General features: G+C 39.8%; 1 protein-coding gene and 1 non-coding gene across 2 annotated transcripts in view; both read right to left on the minus strand.

Annotated features, from left to right (window-relative positions):
• Positions 1–25,714, minus strand: part of SETD3 (SET domain containing 3) — a 90,713-nt gene that overhangs the window by 45,894 nt on the left and 19,105 nt on the right. Inside the window, exon 6 of the mRNA XM_003787031.3 lies at positions 25,278–25,534. Coding sequence (XP_003787079.1) covers positions 25,278–25,534 — 257 coding nt within the window. The remainder of the gene's footprint in view (positions 1–25,277; positions 25,535–25,714) is intronic.
• On the minus strand, positions 14,305–14,407 carry LOC111724251. The gene has a single exon (XR_002772581.1). It is a non-coding gene; the product is annotated as a U6 spliceosomal RNA (small nuclear RNA).

The following is a 25,714-nucleotide window of genomic DNA, read 5'->3' on the forward strand; positions in this document are numbered from 1 at the left end:
CAGCCCCTGTGGGGTTACCGGTGACTGGGTGTGACAGAGGTGCATGGTGGGACTTCCCAGACTAATTCATTTGCCGTGGGGGGGGGGGGATGTCTTTCTGACTCCACAGAGCACCAGAAGAGTCATACTCGAGCTGCCACCAGACCCTTGCTATCTAGTTGCCAGAGACCTTTTAAACTCCCTCACTTGAGACTGGGTACTGACTGGGACAATTGATTTGGATTTCGCAGAATGTACCAATCACCCAAGGACTATCCAAAGTGGTACCCTGGGTGTATGGATTTGGGAAGGTTTGATTTTCCTTTTCTAGTTGTTGCCCATGGGGGGCATGGTGACTTAATTGCTGGTAATTCTCCACAGCTGAGACTTCAAGCCAGAGTAACTAATTCACTAGGGTAAGACAGAGACCAGATGAAAACAAGACAGAGACACTTAGCCCCACCAAACCAAGTAAGTCCCTAGTGTCTCAGGCCATAGCACTGTATGGGTCCTTTGCCAAACTCTACGGGAAAAGGTATAGACACCAGTCACAGCTCTTGGGCAAAGGGCTGGTGAATCACTACTCCAGGAGCCCCCAACCCAACTTCACCTTATCTGCTCATCTAGCCAAATGGTATAAAATAATCATGGGGCGAAATGAGCAGAAAAACTCCAGTGACATGAATAAACAGAGTAGATCAACTCCCCCAAGGAATGATACGGCAGACACAACTGAAGATCCCATTCATAGACAAATGGCTGAGATGTCAGAAATTCAATTCAGACTTTGGATTGCAAATAAGATTAATAGAATGGAGGTAAAATTGGAATTAGAATTTCAAGGAGCAATTCAAAAGTTGTGAATTCAATAAATTCAAAGACAAAATCACCAAAGATTTTCACACATTGAGACAAGAATTGGTAGCCCTCAAAGATCTGAGAAATACAATGGAATCCCTCAGTAACAGAATGGAGCAAGCAGAAGAAAGGAGTTCTGACGTTGAAGACAAAGCTTTTGAATGCTCCCAAGCACTCAAAGAGGAAGAGAAATGAAGAGCAAAAACGGATCATTCTCTCAGAGAACTCTGGGATAATTCAAAGAAAACTAATATTCACCTTACAGGAATTCCTAAAGGCAGCAAAGCTGCTTCACAAAGAACAGAGGCCCTTCTTCATGAGATTATGAAGGAGAACTTTCCAGACCTGCCAAGGGATTCTAAAATTCAGATAGCAGTTTCAGAACCCCAGCACAACTCAACCCGAATAAGACAACTCCCAGATACATCGTAATTAACTTCACTAAACTTAATATGAAGGAGAAAATTCTGAAAGCAGCCAGATGTAAGAAAACCATAACCTACAAGGGGAAGAATATTAGAATGACTGCAGATCTCTCAGCTGAAACCTTTCAAGCTAAAGAGGGTAGTAATCGACTTTTAATCTCCTAAAACAAAATAACTTTCAACCCAGGATCCTGTATCCAGCGAAACTGAGTTTCATTTATGATGGAGAAATTAAATACTTTAATGACATTCACATGTTAAAGAAATTTGCCATAACTAAACCAGCTCTCCCGGATATTCTCAGACCTATTCTCCATAAAGACCAGCGCAATGCTCCACCACAAAAGTAAACTCACTCAGAAACTTTTGATCAAATTCCAACTTCCACAGTGGTAAAAGGATTAAAAGTGTCCACTGGACTTTCAAAAAACTTGATACCAAAAATTCTACCAGACTTATCAATATTCTCAATTAATGTGAATGGCTTAAATTGTCCTCTAAAGAGGCACAAGTTGGCTGACTGGATACAAAAACAAACAAACAAACAAACAAAAAAAAACCCCTCAGGCCAGATATCTGCTGCTTAGAAGAATCTCATCTCACCTTAAAAGATAAATATAGACTCAGGGTGAAGGGATGCTCATCCATATTTCAGGCAAATGGAAATCAGAAAAAAGCAGGTGTTGCAATTTTATTCGCAGATACAATAGGCTTTAAACCAACAAAAGTCAGGAAAGATAAGGATGGTCACTTCATATTTGTAAAGGGTAACACTCAATATCATGAGATTTCAATTATTAACATTTATGCACCCAACCAGAATACACCTCAATTTAAAGACTATAACAGACATGAGCAACTTGATTTCCTCCAGCTCCATAACAGTCGGAGATTTTAACACCCCTTTTGCAGTGTTGGATAGATCCTCCAATAAGAAGCTAAGCAAAGAAATTTTAGGTTTAAACTTAACCATTCAACATTTGGATTTACAAATGTTGGATATGTACAGAACATTTCATCCTAACAAAACTGAATACACATTCTTCTCATCAGCCCACGGAACATACTCCAAAATTGATCACATCTTAGGTCACAAGTCTAACCTCAGCAGATTTAAAAGAATAGAAATTATTCCTTACATCTTCTTGGACCATCATGGAATAAAAGTTGAACTCAGTAATAACAGGAATCTGCATACTCAAAAACACGGAAGCTAAATAATCTTATGCTGAATGATAGCTGGGTCATAGACAAGATTAAGAAGAAAACTGCCAAATTTTTGGAATAAAATGATATTGAAGACACGAATTATCAGAACCTCTGGGTTACCACAGAGGCAGTCCTCAGAGGGAAATTTATAGCACCGCAAGCCTTCCTCACAAGAACAGAAAGAGAGAAAGTTAACAACTTAATGGGATGTCTCAAGCAATTGGAAAAGGAAGGACAGGACAATACCAAACGCAGCAGAAGAAAAGAAATAACCAAAATTAGAGTAGAATTAAATGAAATTGAAAACAGAAGAATTATACAACAGATCAAAAAATTAAAAAGTTGGTTTTTTGAAAAGATCAATAAAATAGATAAACCTTTGGCTAACCTAAACATGAAAAAAAGAGTAAAATCTCTAATTTCATCAATCAGAAATGGTAACGATGAAATAATGAAATAACAACAGACGCCTCAGAAATTTAAAAAAAAATCCTTAAAGAATATTACAAAAAACTTTATTCTCAGAAATATGAAAATCTGAAGGAAACTGACCAATACTTAGAAACATACCACCTCCCAAGACTTGGCCAGAATCAAGTGGAAATGTTGAACAGGCCTATATCAAGTTCTGAAATAGCATCAACTATACAAAATATCCCTAAAAAGAAAAGCTCAGGACCAGATGGCTTCACTTCAGAATTCTACCAACCTTTAAAGAAGAACTAGTACCTATATTACTCAACCTTTTCCAAAATATAAAAAGAAGAAATACTACCTAACACATTCTATGAAGCAAACATCACCTTGATTCCCCAAACCAGGAAAAGACCCAAAAAGAAAATTATAGACCAATGTCACTAATGAATATTGATGCAAAAATATTCAACAAGATCCTAACAAACAGAATCCAGCAACACATCAAACATATTATACACCATGACAAAGTGGGTTTTATCCCAGGGTCTCAAGGCTGGTTCAATACACGTAACATCTATAAATATAATTCATCACATAAACAAATTAAAAAACAAAGACCATATGATTCTCTCAATTGATGCAGAAAAGGCTTTTGATAATATCCACCATACCTTCATGATCAGAACACTTAGGAAAATTGGTATGGGGCACCGCCTGTGGCTCAAAGGAGTAGGGTGCCGGCCCCATATACCAGAGGGTTCAAACCTGGCCCCAGCCCCCCCAAAAAAGAAAATTGGTATAGAAAGGACATTTCTTAAACTGATAGAGGCCATCTACAGCAAACTCACAGCCAATATTGTATTGAATGGAGTTAAATTGAAATCATTTCCACTCAGATCAGGAACCAGCTGCAAGGTTGCCCACTGTCTCCATTGCTTTTTAACATTGTAAAGGAAGTCTCAGCCATTGCAATTAGGGAAGAAAAGGCAATCAAGGGTATCCATATAGGGTCAGAAGAGATCAAACATTCATTCTTCGCAGATGATACGATGATATATCTGGAAAACACCAGGGATTCTACTACAAAACTCTTAGAAGTGATCAAGGAATACAGCAGTGTCTCAGGCTACAAAATCAACACTCATAAATCTGTAGCCTTTATAAAATACCAACAGTAGTCAAGCTGAAAAAATAGTCAAGGACTCTACTCCATTCACAGTAGTGCCAAAGAAGATGAAATATTTGGGATTTTACCTAACAAAGGACATGAAAGATCTCTATAAGGAAACTAACTATGAAACTCTAAGAAAAGAAATAGCTAAAGATGTTAACAAATGGAAAAACATACCATGCTCGTGGCTGGGAAGAATCAACATTGTTAAAATGTCCATACTACCCAAAGTAATATACAATTTTAATGCAATCCCTATTAAAACTCCACTGTCATACTTTAAAGATCTCAAAAAAATACTTTGTTTTATATGGAATCAGAAAAAACCTCAAATAGCCAAGACATTACTCAGCAATAAAAACAAAGCAAGAGGAACTATGTTACCAGACCTTAGACTATACTATAAATCCATAGTGATCAAAACAGCATGGTGGCTTGGTGCCTATAGCTCAACCAGCTAAGGCGCCAGCCACGTACACCTAAGGTGGCGGGTTCGAATCCCCAGCCCGGACCCGCCAAACAACAATGATGGCTGCAACCAAAAAATAGCTGGGCGTTGTGGCGGGCGCCTATAGTCCCAGCTACTTGGGAGGCTGAGGCAGGAGACTCGCTTGAGCCCAGGAGTTGGAGGTTGCTGTGAGCTGTAATGCCACGGCACTCTACCCAGGGGGACAGCTTGAGGCTCTGTCTCAAAAAAAAAAAAAAAAAGCCTGGTACTGGCACAAAAACAGAGAGGTAGATGTATGGAACAGAATAGAGAACCAAGAGATGAACCTAGCTACTTACCATTATTTGATCTTTGACAAGCCAATTGAAAATATTCAGTGGAGAAAAGATTCCCTATTTAACAAATGGTGCTGCTGTGTGAACTGGCTGGCGACCTGTAAAAGACTGAAACTGGACCCACACCTCTTACCATTAACTAAGATAGACCCTCACTGGATTAAAGTTTTAAACTTAAGACATGAAACTATAAAAATACTAGAAGAAAGTGCAGGGAAAATTCCTGAAGAAATAGGCCTGGGCGAATGAATATTTTATGAGGAGGCCCCCCTGTGGCAGTTGAAGCAACATCAAAAATACACTACTGTGTTCTGCACAGCCAAGAACACAGTAAGTAAAGGAAGCAGACAGCCCTCAGAATGAGACAAGATATTTGCAGGTTATGTCTCCGACAAAAGTTTAATAACCAGAATCCACAGAGAACTCAAACATATTAGCAAGAAAAGAACAAGCAATCCCATCTCAGGGTGGGTAAGGGACTTGAAGAGAAACTTCTCTGAAGAAGACAGGCGCACAGCCTACAAATATACGAAAAAATGCTCACCATCCCTAATATCATCAGAGAAATGCAAATAAAAACTACTTTGAGATATCATCTAACTCCAGTAAGATTAGCCCACATCACAAAATCCCAAAACCAGAGATGTTGGCATGGATATGGAGAAAAGGGAACACTTCTACATTGCTGGTGGGAATGCAAACTAATACGTTCCTTTTGGAAACATGTTTGGAGAACACTTAGAAATCTAAAAATAGACCTGCCATTTGATCCTACAATTCCTCTACTAGATATATATCCAAAAGACCAAAATCACATTATGGCTCAGCACCTGTGGCTCAAGTGGCTAAGGTGCCAGCCACATACACCTAAGGTGGCAGGTTCAAATCCAGCCCAGGCCCACCAAAACGACGACGGCTGCAACCAAAAAAATAAAAAAATAGCCAGGCGTTGTGGTGGGCACCTGTGGTCCCAGCTACTTGGGAGGCTGAGGCAGGAGACTCGCTTGAGCTCAGGAGGTGGAGGTTGCTGTGAGCTGTGATGCCACGGCACTCTACCCAGGAGGATAGCTTGAGGCTCTGTCTCAAAAAAATAAATAACGGTCAAAAAAGAAAAGGTACTCGATACTACAAGACTTCTGTGTGACTGTGTAACACTGTGGAGGGATAAGAGAGAGAGAAAAGGGAGCAGAAACTGATTCTCCCCAATAGATCTTTCTCAGTTTGGAAATAATATTCCTAAAGACTTCAAAGTACCCTGGTCCAATACTTCAATAGGTCAAACAAACTCCATTTCATACCACACTAACTGATATGCTCTCTCTGTCATTGTGTCACCTACAATCCAGTTGATGAAGTGTCTGCAGTCAAGACACCAAAACCTGCACCTGTGCAGTCCCTCAGATCGTTCACTTGCCCATTCATGAGGAGCCCAGGACTGTCTAGTTCTAGAAACCACAGTCACTAACTCACTTTAAACTAATGAAAAGTCCTCATGAGAGAAAGCACTTTAAAGCCACTGGCAGTACTTATGTTGTAAAGCTATCAAATAAAAACTGGGTTATTAATTTTAAATGACTTCACAAAATTTAAGAAAAAAAACGCAAGACTGACACAAGATTTTAAAACTCATTAGAGATGGTTTTGAAATCACTGATATATTTAAATTGAAATCTGCTTATTCTGACAGCTTTCCATTCAGATTTGCTACTGTTTGTGGTTAAGGTTGGGTGAGCACTTCCATTAAAACCTTCACTTTCACAAGCCTATATAATTTAACAATAAAAATTTGCTCCAGGCTTGACTTTTGCGTACAAAAGGTTTCTGCTTGAAATATCCACTCCAAAATACAAAATAAACCTGTCTAGACTGAAAACTCAGATGTAAAGTAGATTACTTTTGGTGTGCCTCAGGTTTGAACAAGTTAAAATAAGCTAGAAATTTAAGACTTAAGATTTCCTTTCTAGGTCATCAAGGCCTGAGATAGAGAAAGGTCAGTAAAGTTACTTTATAAACAAGATAAACTTAAAACCAATTTATTCCCCAAAGCTTACGACCATCTTTGACTAGCTCCCAAATGTATCACATCCAGTTTGTCACCAGACAGCTACAAAGACTTCTCAGATTCATCTGGCTAACTAGTCTTCAGGCCTTCAAATCATCCACCTCTTTAAGCAAGCAAACAAACCCATGCCAGTCTGACTACGTGGGCCCTTACAGATCATGTCATCTGTAAGACATACTCAATTGTTTGGCAAGGCTTGCTAAAGGTTCTTTGTGCCTAGCCTCTCTGGCCACTCTCCCTCTCTCTGGGAACAGGCTTTTTTGTCTCATCTCCTTGCCTTTTACATCCAATATAGGTACTTTCCTTTTCAACATCACAGAAGGGTGTGGAAATCCAGCTTCTGATTAAACACATTAATAGAATGCTTTGCATTTTACAAGCACATTTATATTCCTTATATATAGCTCAGCTGTACTCACAAGTCTAAGAGCCAGGGTAGGTTGTAAATATGGAAACTGAGGTTCAGGGCATCTGTGTAGCTTGAGCAGGTGTCACATAAATAGTACTACTAAGCCATGAGAGCTAGAGGCCTCCCCAGGAGGTTGACACATCAGACATTTGGAGCCGGATTCCACTGCAAATATATAACAGGGCTGTGCCCTCTGCCAGGCTCAGGCTGCTCTTCACATGCTCCTCCGCATATGCCCAGCTCACCTCCAATTCTAGACCTGTGCTGACAGTATTTCCCCCAACCAAACAATTTTACATTCAGCCACCACCCAGGTGCATAACTGCCCAAATCTTCATAGAACTCAGATAGCCAAGTCACTTCCTCAGTTTACCATTTTTGCTCTTCAACACTTTCTGCTTGTTATTTTTCTTCCATTTCCATGAAAAACTTCCAGAAGGCAAGGACCTTGTGTTACTTTTGCATGACCTTTTAGCACCTACAACTGAACTATGGAAGCATATAGTAAACTCCATCATTATCAAAAAGTATTTTATTTTTTGAGACACAGTCCCACTATGTGGCCCTCAGTAGAGTGCTATGGCATCATAGCTCACAGCAACCTCAAACTCTCGGGCTAATGCAATTCTCTTGCCTCAGCCTCTCTAGTAGCTGGGACTACAGCCACCTGCCACAATGCCCAGCTATTTTATTGCCGTTGTTCTAGTTGTCATTGTTGTCTGGTAAGTCCAGGCCAGGTTCAAACCCGCCAGCCCTGGTGTATGTGGCTGGCACCCTAGCTGCAGAGCTGCAGGCACTAGGCCTTAAAGTATTTTTAACAGGTAGTTATTTGACTTCTTTTATAAAAACAGGAAATGAATACTATTATTTTTCTCCGATGAGACTGAATATAAATAAAAATAAACACAGTATCTATGCCATGTTTCCTAATTTTAGAACTCATTTTTTCTTTTAAGCTGAAAGAATGAAGTTGACTTGTGAAAAGACAAAATTACACAAATATGTGACCAAGCTTGAGGACTAAAGAACACAGGTGGACCTGAAATTACTAGCCCTCCAAAAATATAATTTGAGTTTAAACTATTGAGAGTTGTAGGGCATTTGCTATACAAGTGAGGTGATACACCCAAGGACTTCCAGGAGGAAACAGCAGGGGAGAGGGTCAGAAGCAATACATACAGCCTCAGATGTCTACATAAAACAGAGAGGATGATTCACTTAAGCACCACGAAGAGAAAACCTGAGCCTCGGCCATCAGAAAGACCTGGCTGGAGAGCCCAAGAGAATATAAGCCAGTTATCTGGAGAGCTGCTAGATGACATCTGCTAAAAGCTGAGGATCTGATAAATTCTTCCCTCCATGAATTTTATTTCTCAGAAGACAGAGAAAGAAAGGACAGAACACAAAAGCTCAGGACCACCAAAGGCTGTAATGAGACAGGCTGTTCCGTCATATTCCTGACAATCCTCATTTACTTATTTATTTATTTATTTCCTGGCTCAATGCTAACAGACAGACAATCCTCATTTATGCTGGCTACTCTGAGGTCCCATCAGGCTAAGCATTCATCTCCAATAAGGATAAAAGAGTCTGTGAGAGGCTGGGAGTGGTGACTCACTCCTGTAATCCTAGCACTCTGGGAGGCAAAGGTGGGTAGACTGCCTGAGCTCATGAGTTCAAGACCAGCCTGAGCAAAAGCAAGACACTGTCTCTACTAAAAATAGAAAAACTGAGGCGAGAAGATTGTTTGAGCCCAAGAGTTGGAGGTTGATGTGAGCCATATATGATGCCATGGCACTCCACCCAGGGCAACAGCTTGAGACTCTGTCTCAAAAAAAAAAAAGAGTCTGTGAGAAACAAGTGTCCAATAAGGACCTATATACAATCTGGGAAAAGTTGCTTGCCTATGAGGTCCCAGCTAGGTGGTGACACAGGTTGGGTATGGTGGGTGACCAGACATTGGGTTCATCCCCTTCTTTTTTTTTCTATTTTGCAGTTTTTGGCCAGGGCCAGGTTTGAACCCACCACCTCTGGCATATGGGGCTGGCACTCTACTCCTTGAGCCACAGGTTTCACCCAGGGTTCATCTCCTTCTAACCAGGCATTTCCACGTGCACAGAGGGCTCCCTGCCCTCAGAGGGCCAGGCCACATGTGGCTTATAATTGGAGAACCAAAAGGGAACTGCTCCCCCTATTCAGTACATGCTGTCCAAGTCTTCCTGTGTGACAAGTATGAGGCCAGGCAGTGGGGCCACATCACTGTCCAAGGAGCGAAAGACCCCAGCCTGTAGAGCTCACACTGCAGATGATACAGATAACAAATACAAAAGCAATCACAGACAGTGACATGTCTGGAAAAGACGAAAACAGCACACTAACACAGACAAGGGACATCTGCTTTATAGTTAGGAAAAGGCTCACTCAGGAAGCGACTCTATCCTGACACCGGAAGATTAAGGAGAACTTGGGGAAAGACTGCGGCAGGCAGGAAAGACCCTGCCGTGGGGTAGAAGAGGCTCATAGGTCCTGCAGCAGGGAAGAAAGGAGCCATCTGGGCAGCCCTGGCCTCCGAGCTTATTCTCAGTGTGGCATGAAAGGATTTATCTCTTATATTCCAGAAAGATCTCTTTAGCTCTGTACGCAGAGGTAGACTGATGGGGACCAGAGGTGGAAAGATTGGAAGAGAGCACAGTGGCCTGGACTTGGTGAGAATCATTGCTGGAAGGAAACTGAATCTAAAGTGAGAGAAATCTACGAAAGCTTCAGGCTTTTAAAACAGGTCTAATCTCCCCAGAAAAAAAGAAAAACAAAACCTGATCTTGAATATTTAAAGTACTGTACATATTATTGCTAGTGATCTTTTACAAATCATGGAAAAGTTAGAAAACAGTCAGAACCAAGAATCAAGGAGGTATCCCCATTAAAAAAAAAAAAACAGTCTGCTCCTGACCCCTGGCAGGTTCTAGAAAAGCCAATTAAACAGATCTCAACAGTGGTGCTCAGATGACGGCAGGATAAATTCTGCCTATGAAGTGGGTGAGGAAGGGTGAAGCCCGTTGACAGAGGGCAGCAGTTCTGGAATCAGATCTGAATTTGAGACCCAATTTGGCTACTTCCTGCTACAAAACTTCAGAGAATCTCAGGTCCTCAGAAAATAAAAGTAGCCCACCAATCCAGGAATAGATTAACAAGCTGTGATATACATCTACCATGGAATACTATTCAGCCACAAAAATGATGGTGACTTTACATCTTTTGTATTAACCTGGATGGAGCTGAAACTCATTCTTCTTAGAATCACAAAAATGGAGAAGAATCCAATGTGCTCAATTCTGATTGAGGACAACTGATGCTAGTACATGGTGAGGGGTGGGGCAATGGAGGAACAGAGAGAGGGAAGATGGGGGGGGGGTAACGGTGTGTGACACACCTCTTGGGGGTAGGACACAAATATAACACGGACTTTACCTAACAAATGCAAGCAGTGTAACCTGATTCTTTGTACCCTCAATGAATCCCCAACAATTAAAATAAAATAAAATAAAAGTAATCATACCTTCTCATTGGGTTATTGAAAGAATGGAATAAAATAACACACAGTGTCTGACAGAGCTTTATTAAGTTCTAGTTGTTTGCTGTTTTGGCTAATGACTACTTTATTCATTCAATAAATAACTACTGAGCACCATCTTATGTGGTAGGCATATTCTAGCTGAGAATGGAAGTCCCTGTTTTCTGGGCTTACACTCAAGTTGAGAAAGACTTACAAATGAAGAAATATATAAATGACCCTCAAACAACAAAGGTTTGAACTATGCAGGTCCATTTAGACCTGGATTTTTTTTCTGCCTGTGCTACCCTAAACCACTAAGACCAATCCTTCCTCTTCCTCAACCTACTCAACATGAGGATGCCAAGGATATTCATCCTTCACCCTACATCCTTTACCATGATCTGCTTCCATTAATGAATGATAAAATACTTTGTCTTCCTTAGAATTTTCTTTTTTTTTGAGACAGAGTCTCACTCTGTCAACCTGGGTAGAGTGCTGTGATGTCATAGCTCACAGCAACCTCAAACTCTTGGGCTCAAGAGATCCTCTGACCTCAGCCTCCCAAGTAGCTGGGACTACAGGTGCCCACCACAACATCTGGCTAATTTTTCTATTTTTAGTAGAGACAGGGTCTCATTTTGCTCAGGCTAGCCTTAGATGCCTGAGTTCAGGTGATCTACCTGCCTCAGACTCCCAGAGTGCGGGCATGAGACGCCATACCTGGCCCCTTATGATTTTCTTAATAAGATTTTCTTCTCTCTAGCTTAGTTTACTGTAAGAGTACAGTATATAATACATATAACATACAACATATGTGTTAATTATTTATATTATCAGTAAGGCTGCTGATAAACAGCAGCCTATTAGTAGGGGGAATCAAAAGTTACATGAATTTTCAAGTGCTCAGGTCAGTGCCCCCAACTCCCTCATTGTTCAAGAGTCAGCTGTAAAATATGTTGTTAGACACTGATATGCTTTAAGAGAAAAACCAACGTAAAAGAAGATGCCCAGCTGCCTCTTTAAGACACCAGAACAGTGGTCCAAGGAATGCGGACAACTAACACACCCTGACACAGACAAGGCCTCTGATGGTCATGGCATAAAACCTATTTGCCTTGGCCAAGCTACTCTTGAGTCTCACTTTCTTATTTCCTGGCAGGGACAAAAATGACATACCTGTACTGTAGGATTATTGCAAAGATGAACTATGAAGCTGGAAGTGAAAGCATTTTATGAGATCCTAAACAAACATAAATTATTTACATTATAAAAACTCCCTCTAGCTTGAGCAACATAGTGCGATCCCATCTCTACAAAAAATAGAAAAATTAGCCAGTGTGGTGGCATGTGCCTGTAGTCCCAGCTACTCAGGAGGCTGAGGCAGGAGGATCACTTGTGCCCAGGAGTTTGAGGCTGCAGTGAGGTTATAGATGATGTCACTGCACTCTAGCCCAGGGTAACAGAGTAAGATCTTGCCTTAAAAACAAAAACAAATCTATTTTCTCCAAGTGCTATTTCTCTCATTTAAAAATAAAAATTAAATATCCTCCTCAAACTTCTCAGTAGAAGCATGCCTCCTTCTCTGAATTCCCATTTTTTTTTAAACTATACCCTAATATGTCACTTTTTGCTGAATTAATTATATATACCCAGAACATAAGCTTCAGAAGACAGGATTTATTTTGATTAATCTTGTCAACTTTTGGTTCCAAGCAGGTGCCCAAGAAGGTATATGCTGCATGAAAGCTTCAACTGGTGAACAAAAAGGACTCTCACGTGACAGAAAATGAAATCAATTATTTTGCTCTAAAATCCAGGAAAAAAACTAACAGATGAAGGTCTATTTTGCCTCTACATAAGAAATGGCTTTCTAATTAAAGTCTTCTAACATTGGCTAGGGCTGCTTTGCAAAATCTAATCTTGAGTAGGTATGACTGTCCTGGAAGAAGGTTGGGCCAACACAGCCTGTTGAGCTGTGAGCTCTCAGTACCCTAGGCCCCACATAGACATCACCTTCATTATTCCCACATAGCCTGGCTAGTAGGCATTCATAGCCCCTTTCTACTGCAAACTGAAGACTCCAATTTAACATGGCCAGATTCGGCTAGCAGGTGACAAGCTCAAACTCTGAGGTCTTATTCTTCCACAGTGCACTGTGTCCTATTGAAACACTGATGAAACAGTGAAGGTTAGCAAAATGGGTGCAGAAAGGATGGCAGGGGAGAGTTAGAGAATGTGCCAATAAGAAGACTGTTTCTTAAAGTATTATACTACATAGGTACTTTTAATGGGATAATCTGCCCAATAGAAACTTACGAGGTCTGATAATTAAGTTCGCAAATTCATCCTAGCAAAAGTGCTACATACCTCATTGCTGGATATCACTGTAGTCACCTTTGAAGTATTCCTCTTAGGAAGCTATGCTCTGACGTCAGTACCTAGTCTACCTTTCAAAGCAATTTTGGAACTCTTTTTCTGGAATGGCCACCAGAGTAGTCAATGTACGAGGACTGACAATTTTTTTTTTTTTTTTGAGACAGAGCCTCAAGCTGTCCCCCTGGGTAGAGTGCCGTGGCATTACAGCTCACAACAACCTCCAACTCCTGGGCTCAAGCGAGTCTCTTGCCTCCGCCTCCCAAGTAGCTGGGACCACAGGCGCCCGCCACAACGCCCAGCTATTTTTTGGTTGCAGCTGTCACTGTTGTTTAGCAGGCCCGGGCTGGGGATTCGAACCCGCCACCTTAGGTGTACATGGCTGGCGCCTTAGCCGGTTGAGCTATAGGAGCCGAGCCGAGGACTGACAATTAAGTTCTCAACTTTATCCTAGAAAAAGTGCTTGTACTGCTAAGATGAATTTCCATGAAGGTAAAAGAAATGGTACATCTCAAGTGGGCTGCAAGCCTTAAGGACTTAATATGAAGCAAAAAATATTCAAAACAGAGTGTACAGGTAAAATCGATCCTAGGTAGAGGGAATATGCAATGCAAATGCAGAAATCTACCTAACCTTCCTCTGCAAATATCCCAAACAAATATCAGCAGCCAAGACTCACTAACATTCAGGCTCTTAAATGCAAATAATCAGGAAGACTGAACCTGAGCTTGTGTCTAATCAATGGCCCCTTATAAACTAATGACAACAGAATACGCTGTGCCCTTGCTTCCTATCTGCAAAGATCCTTTAACCCTACCAACTCTATTAGGGCAATCACTTCACAATCTCACTATAAATTCACTCAAGTCTACCTAAAGATAAACTCAATCCACTATTACACTGGGTATTAAAATGCAGCAGTGGTGAAAAGTCTCAACTGTGCTGCACATCAGGCTGCTCAGAAGTCCCAGTCCCCCCAAAATTAAAAGTTATATACACATATTAATAATAATTGATGTCCTAGAGGCTCCTTTATGCCTCTTCTTCCTTTTTATATGTTTTTTTTTTAATATGGAATGCTTCACAAATTTGCATGTCATCCTTGAGCAGGGGCCATGCTAATCTTCTATCGTTCCAATTTTAGTATATGTGCTACCAAAGCGAGCACTCTTTTGTACTTTTATCACCACTCTTTTCTTTCTTGAGAGATGAAGGATACAAAGGGTGACCAAGGGATGGTTGCAGCCTAAACCATTAGATCATGAGAAGTTACAAACAACACAGTTCTGCAGGGATGCCAGAGTGTGCGTACACCAGTATCAACCAACCTGAGTAACTATAATGTGTCTATTAACTTGGAAGAGGGTTCTCCATAAGGGCATTTATCCAGGGTCACCTCAAAAATATTCCCAGTTCCCTGTTCTATCACACACAATGAAAATTTTTAAGAAAACAAAAGGCATAGTCTGAAAACTCATCCCAGAGTGAAGGAAATCTACTCAGCAAATAAAGACCTCAGGTTTTGTTGTTGTTGTTGTTGTTGTTGTTGTTTAAGCAGGCTTAAAGAAATAATTTTTTGAAGCTTCTTTTGTTTTTTAAACTTCTGTGGATTTTCTAAAAGTTGTATTGATCAGACTTCTGGGAAAGGCCATGACAAGCAAAGCTGGGGCTAGAGCAGGAAAAAGAAGGAATCATAAAAGAGGATGGAGACAGGAAAGCAATGAAGGAAAACCACTCTCTAAAAGGTTTCTGTCTTGACAGGGCCACTCAGTGGCTTTGGTGAGCTTTCTTGCCCCTAAGCCTGTTTCCCTGCCAGAAACATGGAGATGATTTCCAGGTCTGGGGTAACAGTGGGGACTAGAGGAGCCTCTGTCAAGGCCCTCAGGCAACCAGCATACAGAGGCTCTCAGTGAACGCCATCTCAGGAGCCAGGTGCTCTCCTTCTGATCTCTGCTTTGCCTTATTGGTACATAAAATATTAAACTTACTGCAGCCTGGACCTAGTATTAGAGGTTTCTTCTGAATCAAATTTTATTAACTCCACCTCAGATTCTTTTGGGAAGGGGATCTTCTGGACCCCTCCTCACCTTAAGAATAAGAGTGAAGAAAAGTCTTACAGGGCTGGGCACAACAGCAGGCATTGCCATAAATGATCATTTTCTTTCTGTCTTTGGTCAGGCTACCATCCCTAAGTCCTATCACTACAGATTCAATGTAGGTGTTTGCTCCTTTAAGTCTGTTTGCCATATCCATGGGGGAGCTCTGATTACCACAAAGGTCACAGGTAAGGCAAGAGACTGGGGTCAACAGATGTGCATGGCTATGCTAGAGGTCAGTTCCTAAGCTGATTAGCAAAGTCAGAAATTTTCCGAAAGGGGCCAAGGACTGCCCCTTGTGAGGAGATGAGAAAGAAAAGGAGGTCATGGTTCAGCAGACTCCAAAAAGAGTCAGCAGGGCAGGGCAGGGCAGGGCAGGGAAGGGAGAGGAGTGTCACCTGCCCTTAGGCAGGCTGCAGAGGCCAGGTTCTGAGTTGAGAAACTCACATGTGTCTCATGTGGGCACACCACTCAGTGACCTCCACAGTGCCTCGCCCAGTCCCCAAGACAAGGGGCACACACCACAAACAGGATGCCAGGTACAGCCTCCCCGCTACAACTACAAACACAAAGAAAAGGTGTTTCATTTCTTGAGTTCCCCCCAAAGCCACTGAATCTACAGCTGGAAAAAAAAAAAAACAGAAAAAATAAAGAACACTAAATTCCCAGAGGGTAAAATCTCTATCTATGTGAACTGCTATAATGTTACACAAAAGAAGTAAATATAGTTAAAAGCACAGATTAGATCTTTTAAAATGACCTATCCATAACCTTTATTTATAAAAATAATCAAAATTAGATGTATGCTTACAATGAGTAATTTACAAAACTGGAAACCTTAAATAATGCACAATAAGGACAATACTCATATATTTAATACAGATTAATATCAAGGTCAGCTATCAGGAACAAGCAAGGGCACAGGCACTGAGACTCTAACAAAAATTATAAAGGCACTAGAAACTCTCTAGTTGATTTTCTACATTCTATTTTTTTCACATTTTTCATATCATTAAAAGCCAAATAGGTTTCATAGATAACTATGAAAAAAAAAAAAAAATAAAGCACTACCAGCTTTCTCATAGCTTGGGGGAGAAAAGCAAATAGCCTTATCACTTCCTCTAAGGATGAGTATATTCCATCTCTGGTACACAGTGAAACTAAAGAGTTGGACAGGAGGGGTAATCCTTCAAGAAGCCAAAAGAAACCAATAGGCTCACTGGCTGGCCCTGGCAAGCACATGACCCTCCCAGACAGTAGGGCCACACCCAACTCTGTTCTATAAAAATAACAGCCCAAGAGAGGAGATTTTAAGGAAGATTGATTGCTCTGCCCTTAAAACTAGACTATTTCTTTATCCAAAAATTAAGACCAGAAACAACCTTAAAAACTGAGACTGGGCTTGGTGAGCCTATGTGGTTAGAAGCCTAGGCTCTGGGTCTAACAAGCCTGCTCTGAAGCCAGCTCTAGGACACAATGTCATAAGCCTCTGGCAGACTGCTGAACATCTCCCATTCCTCCTTTGCAGGTAACTGTAAGGATCACAGCCCTCAGAAGAGAGCCAGACACGTACCAGGGAGGGTCACTCTTAACTGAGTTCATCATCCTCATTACAGTGGTGATGGCAGTGAGAGCATCTTCTGCAGCTCTGAGCTGAGCTGCAGGTCTATTCCCACACTGTGCTTTCTGTTTGCAGCCACAGGTTTCCTATAGTGTACAAATGAGCCTCTCACAGAAGAGTCCCATGGGCACACAGTGTCGAGAACACCATTTACCTAAGTGGAAAGGTCCTCTGGACAATTCAGATGAACAACTCAACAGCATTCTTTCCCTTCTATGTCCTATCATCTCTACCCAGTTCCCATGGCCACAGAATGCAAGCACTAGGCCAAAATTCATCGCTCATTCATCTCAACATCTCCAGCCTATTACAAAGGCTGCCTCATACCTTAACCATCATCTTTGACTCTGTTCCTTCCCAACTTCAGTAGGAGATACCATGAGGTTGGCTGAGAACAAAAACGTCACATATGGAACACATTTGCTTCCAGGGAAAAATTTAAGTGGGAATGAGGTCAAGAGAATATTTAACATCAAGGAAGCAGTGTCCACGGTCTTTTAACAATGAGGCCAAGTAAACTTTAGAACTAAACTGTTGTGCTGTAAATCAATTAATTTTAACAAATTTTTATTAAGTACCTAGACTCATTTAGCTTTATGGTTAATACTGCAAAAGACACAAACATTCAAATCAGGTATCATTATATAAAGAGCCATTTCAAACAATTTTTATACAAATAAATAATATGGTAATGGATTAGTTAATTCATCAAACAAAATAAATATCCATGAGTCCATACTGATATGAATAGCTAAATGAATAAATAAATAAGGACAGTTCTTCCTTATAGTAAAATTCCAACTTGGCAAATACTTTGGTAATAACTACTGCAGACAAACATTGGGATGGATAGAAAAATTAGTAGATGAAAGCACAATGAGAAACTGGACATATGCACGATCTCGAAGTATCTACCAAATATTCATGAATTGTAAGGGAAAAATAGTAACTTCTAGTGGGAAAACCAGTAGTAAGATATATTGATTGATGTATCCCCTGAGAAGGACACATCATTTCTGATGTGCCTTGCCAAAAATGTTATCATCTCAGTATAATCATGAGAAAGCATCAGACAGATACAAACTGAGTAACTTCTACAAAGTAAATGGCCAATAATACTCTTCAAAAGTGTCAGGGTCCCAAAAGACGAAGAGGACCTGAGAACTGTCCCAAGTTGAGGTGGATGAGGAGATATGAAAACTAAATGCAATGTAGGATTCTAGAAAGAAAAAAGCATATCAGTGGAACAACTGGTTAAACTCAAATAAGATCTGCAGATAGTTAATAGTATCATACCAAGTTAACTTCCTGGTTTAGATCACTGCACTGAGATTGTATAAGGCTAGCCTTAGGCAAAGCTGGGTAACGTGTACATGGGAGTTCTGTGCACCATTTTGGCAATTTTTTAATAAGTCTAAAATTATTTCAAAATTAAAAGTTAAAAAAACTTTGTATCCCCAGAGATACTGGTCCCTATCTCCAGGTACGATACCTCATAAGAGGTGCTCAGTAAATATTACTTGAATTGATTAAGTAATTATTAAGAGGATACAATGGGTTAGACACCAAAAAGATAGCCAAGTAACTATAGGAAGATCTAAGGTCAGGAGGAGCTGGCTGGCTTGTTTAGGATGGAAGACTCAACCAGATTTCTGAGAAGGAACCAACAGTGGGAGAAGCTGAAGAAGGGCTACCCTTATGTCACCAACTCAGAGTGACAATTTGGAACACAACCTGTACATGAACTGGGAAGCTCTTTACACAACCTCTGCCTCTAGAGGAGACAAAGTTATATAAATGCACATGCATATTTTCCCTTATAGTGTTGCCAGAGTACACCTATCTATAAAGAGGTATACATACTAAGTATATCTTTCCATGAGTTTCAGGACATTGGGATCTTTAAAGTAAGCTGATGCCCAGGGGGTTTTCTCTAACTTGGTGCTCATTCCTGGAGGCCTTATGTATTATCAGATTTCTATATGTAGATGAGAGCGTTACAAAAACATAAGCTAAATACATCTCTGGAAACTCACATCTTGTGCTGTTCTTGTGTGGCTCTGTCAGAAACAAGTAGAACAGTGGGAAATGGGGGAAGCAACTGTTTGTATTTAGCCACAACTGCCACAGGATGCCAAGAACCAAAAGTGACATCTTCCTCTGCCTCTTGGCGGGCCCTATTTTCGGAGACAGGCTGTAGCAACAGTGAGTTGTGAATACGGCTGCTCGTCTCTCCTGCCACTCCAGCCCTGGCTAGGCAGAAGGAGCTGCCTATTCAAGGAAGACAGCCAATCTAAAATTGCCTTCCTCCATCCTGAAGCATAAGGCAGGAAAAGAGGGGGCCTGCTGCAATGGGTGCCTGCCTTGAAATAAAATTCATGACGGTTAACACACAAATGAGTTTCTCCATCTCCATACCTTTCCCTGTACCTTAAAAATTGTTGGATCAACACAAAAGAAGAAATCCAATTTAGGTGTGGTTAATCACGTAAATGATGACATCACAGGGAAAATAGTAGTAATTAATTTACTAGATATACCTCTATTCTGTTAAACCTTAAATACTTGCCTTTACTTAAAAAGAATAATATTCAATCTCAACAGAGGAAAATATGAATGTCTCTTAAGATAATTCTTAATCTTAGGACAAGATGGCACCCCACGTCACAGCACCTGAACTGTTGTTATAAGGATCTGATTATCAATTAAATGAACAATTCATTCATAAGGTCTATAATTTATTTTTCATTGATATACATGAAAATGTTTGGACTACAACCATGTTAAGGTAAGTAAAATGTGATAGGATTTGCTTCACGTTCACACAACTATGCCACTGTAAAGTTGGGTTGCCAAATCTTACTTTGCCACTGATTTCTATCATGAAACTGGTTGTACATTTCCATGCAAAAATGTGAACTTGGAGTTAAACTTTAGTATGTTTGTTGTGCTTGGAGTAATTTTATAGGTTTAAAATTCTTCACCAGTTTTAAATGTCAAGTTCTGCCTTCCACCATTAGTCCTCTCTTCCCTGGCCCCCATTTCACAAATTGACATAAATTTTAGCCCACTTCATAGAAGCCTCCAGCATTTGGCTTAGCCACAATTTCTAAACTTAGCTTCTTGAGTTAGGGTGTTGACATTCCTCAACTATTAAATTGCAGTATAATGTTTCAGCAGTAGGTACTATATCTTAGTAAAAAGTATGCTTTCAAAATCCCTAGTGTTTGAGGCTTCTGTTTACATACTATCAACTGCTGAACCCCTAAAGGAAACAATGTATGCTGAACTCCAGAAGAATATAAAAACTAGAAGGACTTTTCAAAAATCCGAAAGCCTAAACCCCTACCACACAAATGAAGATGAGCGGAGGCCCAGGAAGACTTTAGTTTAAATAAACTCTGTAAAACAAGGTAAAAACAGAAGGTAATCTGAACTAACAAGTACCCACATTAAAAGGCCTTGACTAAGGAAATACGCTGGGAGGAGAGAGCACAAGAAATTATTTTTGTGGTTTTTAAGCAACAATACCCAAAGATACAAAGAGAGAGAGAAATGTAACATAGAAAAATTCACCTGAAGTAATTTATAATTGCTAGAAGTTAATACTAGTGCTTTAAAATAAAACTAAAACCCCCCAAAGGAGGCTAAATCTATATTAACACTTCTTGTGCCCCTTTCTCAAGGATTAAAATTACCACCACGACATACAAAACCGAATTGTGCCTGCTATCGCTCCTAACATACCAGGAGACGGTGGCTGAGACCTGTAGGCTGCAGACCTTCAAACCAGCAGTCAGATCAGAATAGTAATAGGTTTCAGTTTAGATGTAGAGTCTGGAACAGAACACCATGAAAATGACTTCAAATGAGAAATCTTAACTAAAATCTACAAGTGGGATCGTGGAATTTGGGCCACCCTCCAAATGATCTGCAAACATTTGGGAATTTAAATTTATGTGTGTTTCTCTGTGGAAAGGGTTCAATGACCTTGAAAAAAGCTAAGAGCCTCAATACCAAAAAAATCAAACCAAGGGTAGGTCACTGTAACGAAATGTTAAATATGAACTGATGTACTAATACTGTTATCTCTCCCTGACAACGTACTGACAAAGAGATCTACCAAAATGAAGCAAAAACCCAACATCTGATCCTGCAAAAGCATGAGAAAGATCTGTGGTTTGTTCTTATACTCTAATAAAATTGCAGTACAATGTTAACATTTTTATTCACTCTGATTTATTACTGAAAACCTTGTTTTTTTCTTAGAGACAGAGTCTCACTTTGTCACCCAGGCTGGAGTGCAGTGGCACACTCATAGCCCATGGCAATCTCAAATTCCTGGGCTCAAGCCATCCTACTGCCTCAGCCTCCCCAGCAGTAGTAGCTGGGAAGGCCTACAGACAGGCATGCACCCCCAACTGAAGACTTTTAGAAGTGATAAGAACATTGAGAAACTAGAAAAAAAGGTAGACTCAAAGATATTTTTTAATAAGATAACTTTTACTTAAATTTGGTTTTGTCACTGTAGCCTTATACAAAAGCCTTCTTACCACACAGCCTATCCTTTTTACTCATCACAGCAGTATACCTCATTCTAGGCCACCTGCAGCTCCTATTCCAAGGGGAACTTTCTTCTAGGCACTTAATTTAAATCAGTGGTTAAGAAATTTTCTACAAAAGCTCATTATTATGTACTTCCAATTTGTAATGATCTCTTGTGCTGCTTATTTTTACCAATGTTAAGAGACTGTCACATTTTCTTCTCCTGAAAAAGAACTACACTTGGACTGACCCGTCCTCAGGTTAATGGCATTTATCAAAGGTAAAAGCTGTGCCACTTACACTGGAGTGTGAGATTTCTCAATGTTTTAGGAGAAAGCAGTGTTGTTTTCCTACAATACCAATCTAACTTGATGGTAAGTCACTTGTGATGATTTTACAACTACAACAAACATTAACATTTGCATGAATTTTTAAAAATTAAAAACATGAGTCCAAAAACCAACAATAAAAACTTGAGTCTTGGACGCAAGTCTCAGCTTCTGATGGGTCACTTTGGGCTTAGTTCCTAGGCTTCCAGGAATGCTCATCATCCCTGGCCTCTAGTTTTTGGGGGGTTTTTTTAATAGAAATAGTTAAGAAATACATAGGTACAGGCACAGGAAAGAAGCGATTTGAAACATAAAACAAAACAGCTGCCAGGCAGGCATGGTGGCTCATACCTGTGGTCCCAACTACCCAGGAGGCTGAGGCAAGAGAATCACTTCAGCCCAGGAGTCCAGCCTGGGCAACATAGCAGACAGATAGATAGAAAGTGAGATATGAAATCAAGATTTCAGCTGTGTCTCTTACTACAAAGCTTGTGCTCTTTCCACACAACAACCAGGCCTCTCACTTAAGACAGAGGACGCGGACCCCACTTCTGCTCAACTCTTCCTGACCACACTCAATCAGGATCATTCCCCCAGGTCTCCCCCTCCCATCATGCAAATGCCCCTTCCTGATTAGACTCCCCAGCTAACCTGGACAAGTGACCACACCCCACTGCATAGGTAGTATATTTCACATGCAACATGCAATCCCAAGGATCTCAGTGCGACTCCTTGCTCCAAATTTGCATTTTATAAATTGATTTTATAAATTGAATCTTCTGTTTACATTTTTTCAATGTTTGCTCCCCCTATATTTGCATCCTTTATAAGTCAAATATCTCCAAACCTGGTCTTATATTTGTAGATTTTTTTTAAAGAAGGGATATGTATAAAATGACAGCAAGCAAAAAAGTGCTATAAAGTGCATTCTCCTCACCATGCATGTAGCTAGAGCCAGGGAAGGCTCTGCAATTAGCCCAGAAGACTTTCTGACAAAACAGGTAAAGTAACTCACAATAAGTGTCAGTCAGGCTGTAGGCTTCCAATCATTAGAAGGGAAGAACTGTGATTTTCAAAAAGCTTTACAGTGCTTTGTTCTGTATATAAATACAAAACAGAATTTCTACTGACATTTTGGGCTAGAAAACACCTTTGTAGGGGCTTCCCTGGACAAGCTTAGTATTAGCCCACCCCCAGTTCAGCAATCAAAAATGTCTCCAAATATTGCCAAAAGCCTTTTAAAAGCCTTGAATGAGGAACACTGGTATAAAACAGGATAACTTATTTATTTAAACATAGATACATTTTGCTTTCTCCTCAGTTTGATACTTTGGATAGAAAAATAGCCAGTTTGACTTCTAAATCATAAAAAAACCCCACCAAAAACAATTATACGAACATTTGATTACACTGTGAAACAATTATATGAACATTTGATTACCCTGTAATTTTACATTTATGTACACCATGTTCCACCTTGATTAGCTCAATTCCTCAATAGAAAGGAATAACTGCTTTTAAAAGATAGGTCCTTTAAAGCTTTAAGAATGTAGCTGATTTTTAAAAAAGAATAGTTGTACTCATTATAAGCTATACAAATTGTTTTATTGGTCATGTACAAATTTTATTACTCTTGGAAAAATTTATGAATTAAGAATTTACTTTCAGAATGTTTTCTAATTCCTGAAGTATTCACAATAATACAATTTGCTACATAGGATATGGTATAATTCAGTCACCTAACATCATCTAAGGGGCTTTACTCCAGGGGGTTATGAAGAGACCTTGCTCTTAAAGAAATAGACACAAAATGGCTCCATCTATGAGAAGAGAGTATTTCAGTGACTAACAACCACTGAAAATCTCTTTGAATTCCTGAAGCACAGCTGCATTACTTAGTTAACACTAAAATAAACAGATCTATGAACACAATGAAATATCCAAAGACCATCCATGCCAAGCTAATTACCAGAAGACCTATCTTCATCCAGAATCTCCAACCAAACAGAATCAAGTCCTCTCAGAGTAGGTTACCAGTGTTTGCCAACTATTAACAGTCCAGATTTGAGACACACATTAGTGAAAAGAGCTAGTTTGCAATTCGTTGTACAACAAGACTTAGACCTACTAAAGGCAGCTTTGTTTTAGTTACAAAAGATACACAACTGGAGTAGCACCTGTGACTCAAAGAAGTAGGGCACCAGCCACATATGCCAGAGGTGGTGGGTTCAAACCCAGCCCTGACCAAAAACTGCAAAAAAAAAAAAAAGATACACAACAGAGAACTAGGAATAAAAGCACAACCCTCTCAAGTCACCAAGAGCCATACCAAATTGTAGACTACAGGCATGTAGGTACATAGTAAATGAAGAAAACAAATTTTGATGTGGTTCCATCAATAGTTTTTAAAACAAGCAAATTTGAAATAAAAGCTATACTGTATGATCACTCCTAATGACTTCTGAAAGTTTAAGGTTTAGAAAAACAAAGTGATGTCTACTTAAGGACAAGAGTCATATAATTTTTGACACATATGAAGTATTTGGGTGAGAAAAAAGATATAATTTTGGGGACAGTGTTTGTGCAATAACCATGCTGTAAAGTGAAAATAATGAATAGAAAACAGTATTACCCACAGCCATGAAATGAGATCACCACTTCTTACAAATAAAACATATCAGGGACAGACCATTTAATGAATAGCCAAATCAAGCCTAATCTAGATTGTCAAATGGCCCAAAGAAAAGAGAACCAGATGGAGCAGTTCACATGCCTATTTGCCATGGACCAGGTACAGCAAGCAGACCATGAGCTAAATCTTGAGTGAACGAGAGACAGAGTCAGGAAGAAGAGTAACCCTACTTAGCTCCAAAAGGAACTGTGGCACTGACAATTGCTGTTCAACTGCAAATGAACCATCAAAACACAGAAAGGTACAATTGGGTGCAATTCAAATGCTCACAAACCATATGAGACTTTTGCTTAGAATTAATTAAAATAATATATTTGTAACACAGGGTACACTTTGAAAAACAAGCGAATCATGTTATAAATTTACTGTCAATATTTTACTACTAGCATACATTAAAAAAATGGACTTGCATTTTCTTGGAAAATTTATACGTGGAATACCTTTTTGTATTAGCTACACCTGATAGCTTTTAAAATTTCCTTATAATCTTTTGTTTTCAAAAAACTCAAGTGATTTCAATAACCCAGGAACACCTGCTGCTTGTATCAACACTGACAATGATGAAATTAGATATATGTACAACTCTATTTCAGTAGTAATTTCTGTGAAAACAGAAAATGTACCAGAGTATCTTTTAATTTAAAAAGCAAAACGTTTTATGTCCTTACTAAGATGTCAAATGGAACATTTACACAATGAAGTCCTCTCTTCCCCATCCTGTTAAACATACACTTAAACAGTAAACAGCTGCTCACCTGAATAACTTTATAAAAATAGGCATACTGTCGAGCTGTATTTTTATACTGGCTGAAGACATCATATATAGCTTGTGTTGACTGAAGATACCGAACTTCATCTTCTTCAAAGTAGAGGGGAGTGTCATATTCACTGGGGAGACTCTGAATGTAGGGCTGCCAGAAGGAGTTAGGGCTGGCTCGCTCACACAGCAAATGAAAGGCCAATGCGATGTTTCCCATAGCTTGCAGAATTCGGTCTTGAGAATATAAGGGCCCTGAATTAACCCAGAAGTTAACAGCATTTAAGTTACATAAACTTCTTTAAAAAGCATTCATTCAAAATATATATTAAAATTATTTTAAAAAGCTAAGGAGTCCACATATTTGAGGGAATATTTCACTGGCTGAGAAAACCACCAAATATGGCCCTTAGAACCACAAAATGGAATTTTATA

Source organism: Otolemur garnettii, unplaced genomic scaffold (assembly GCF_000181295.1).
Source record: "Otolemur garnettii isolate 467f Iridium unplaced genomic scaffold, OtoGar3 scaffold00020, whole genome shotgun sequence".
Classification (NCBI taxonomy): domain Eukaryota; kingdom Metazoa; phylum Chordata; class Mammalia; order Primates; family Galagidae; genus Otolemur; species Otolemur garnettii.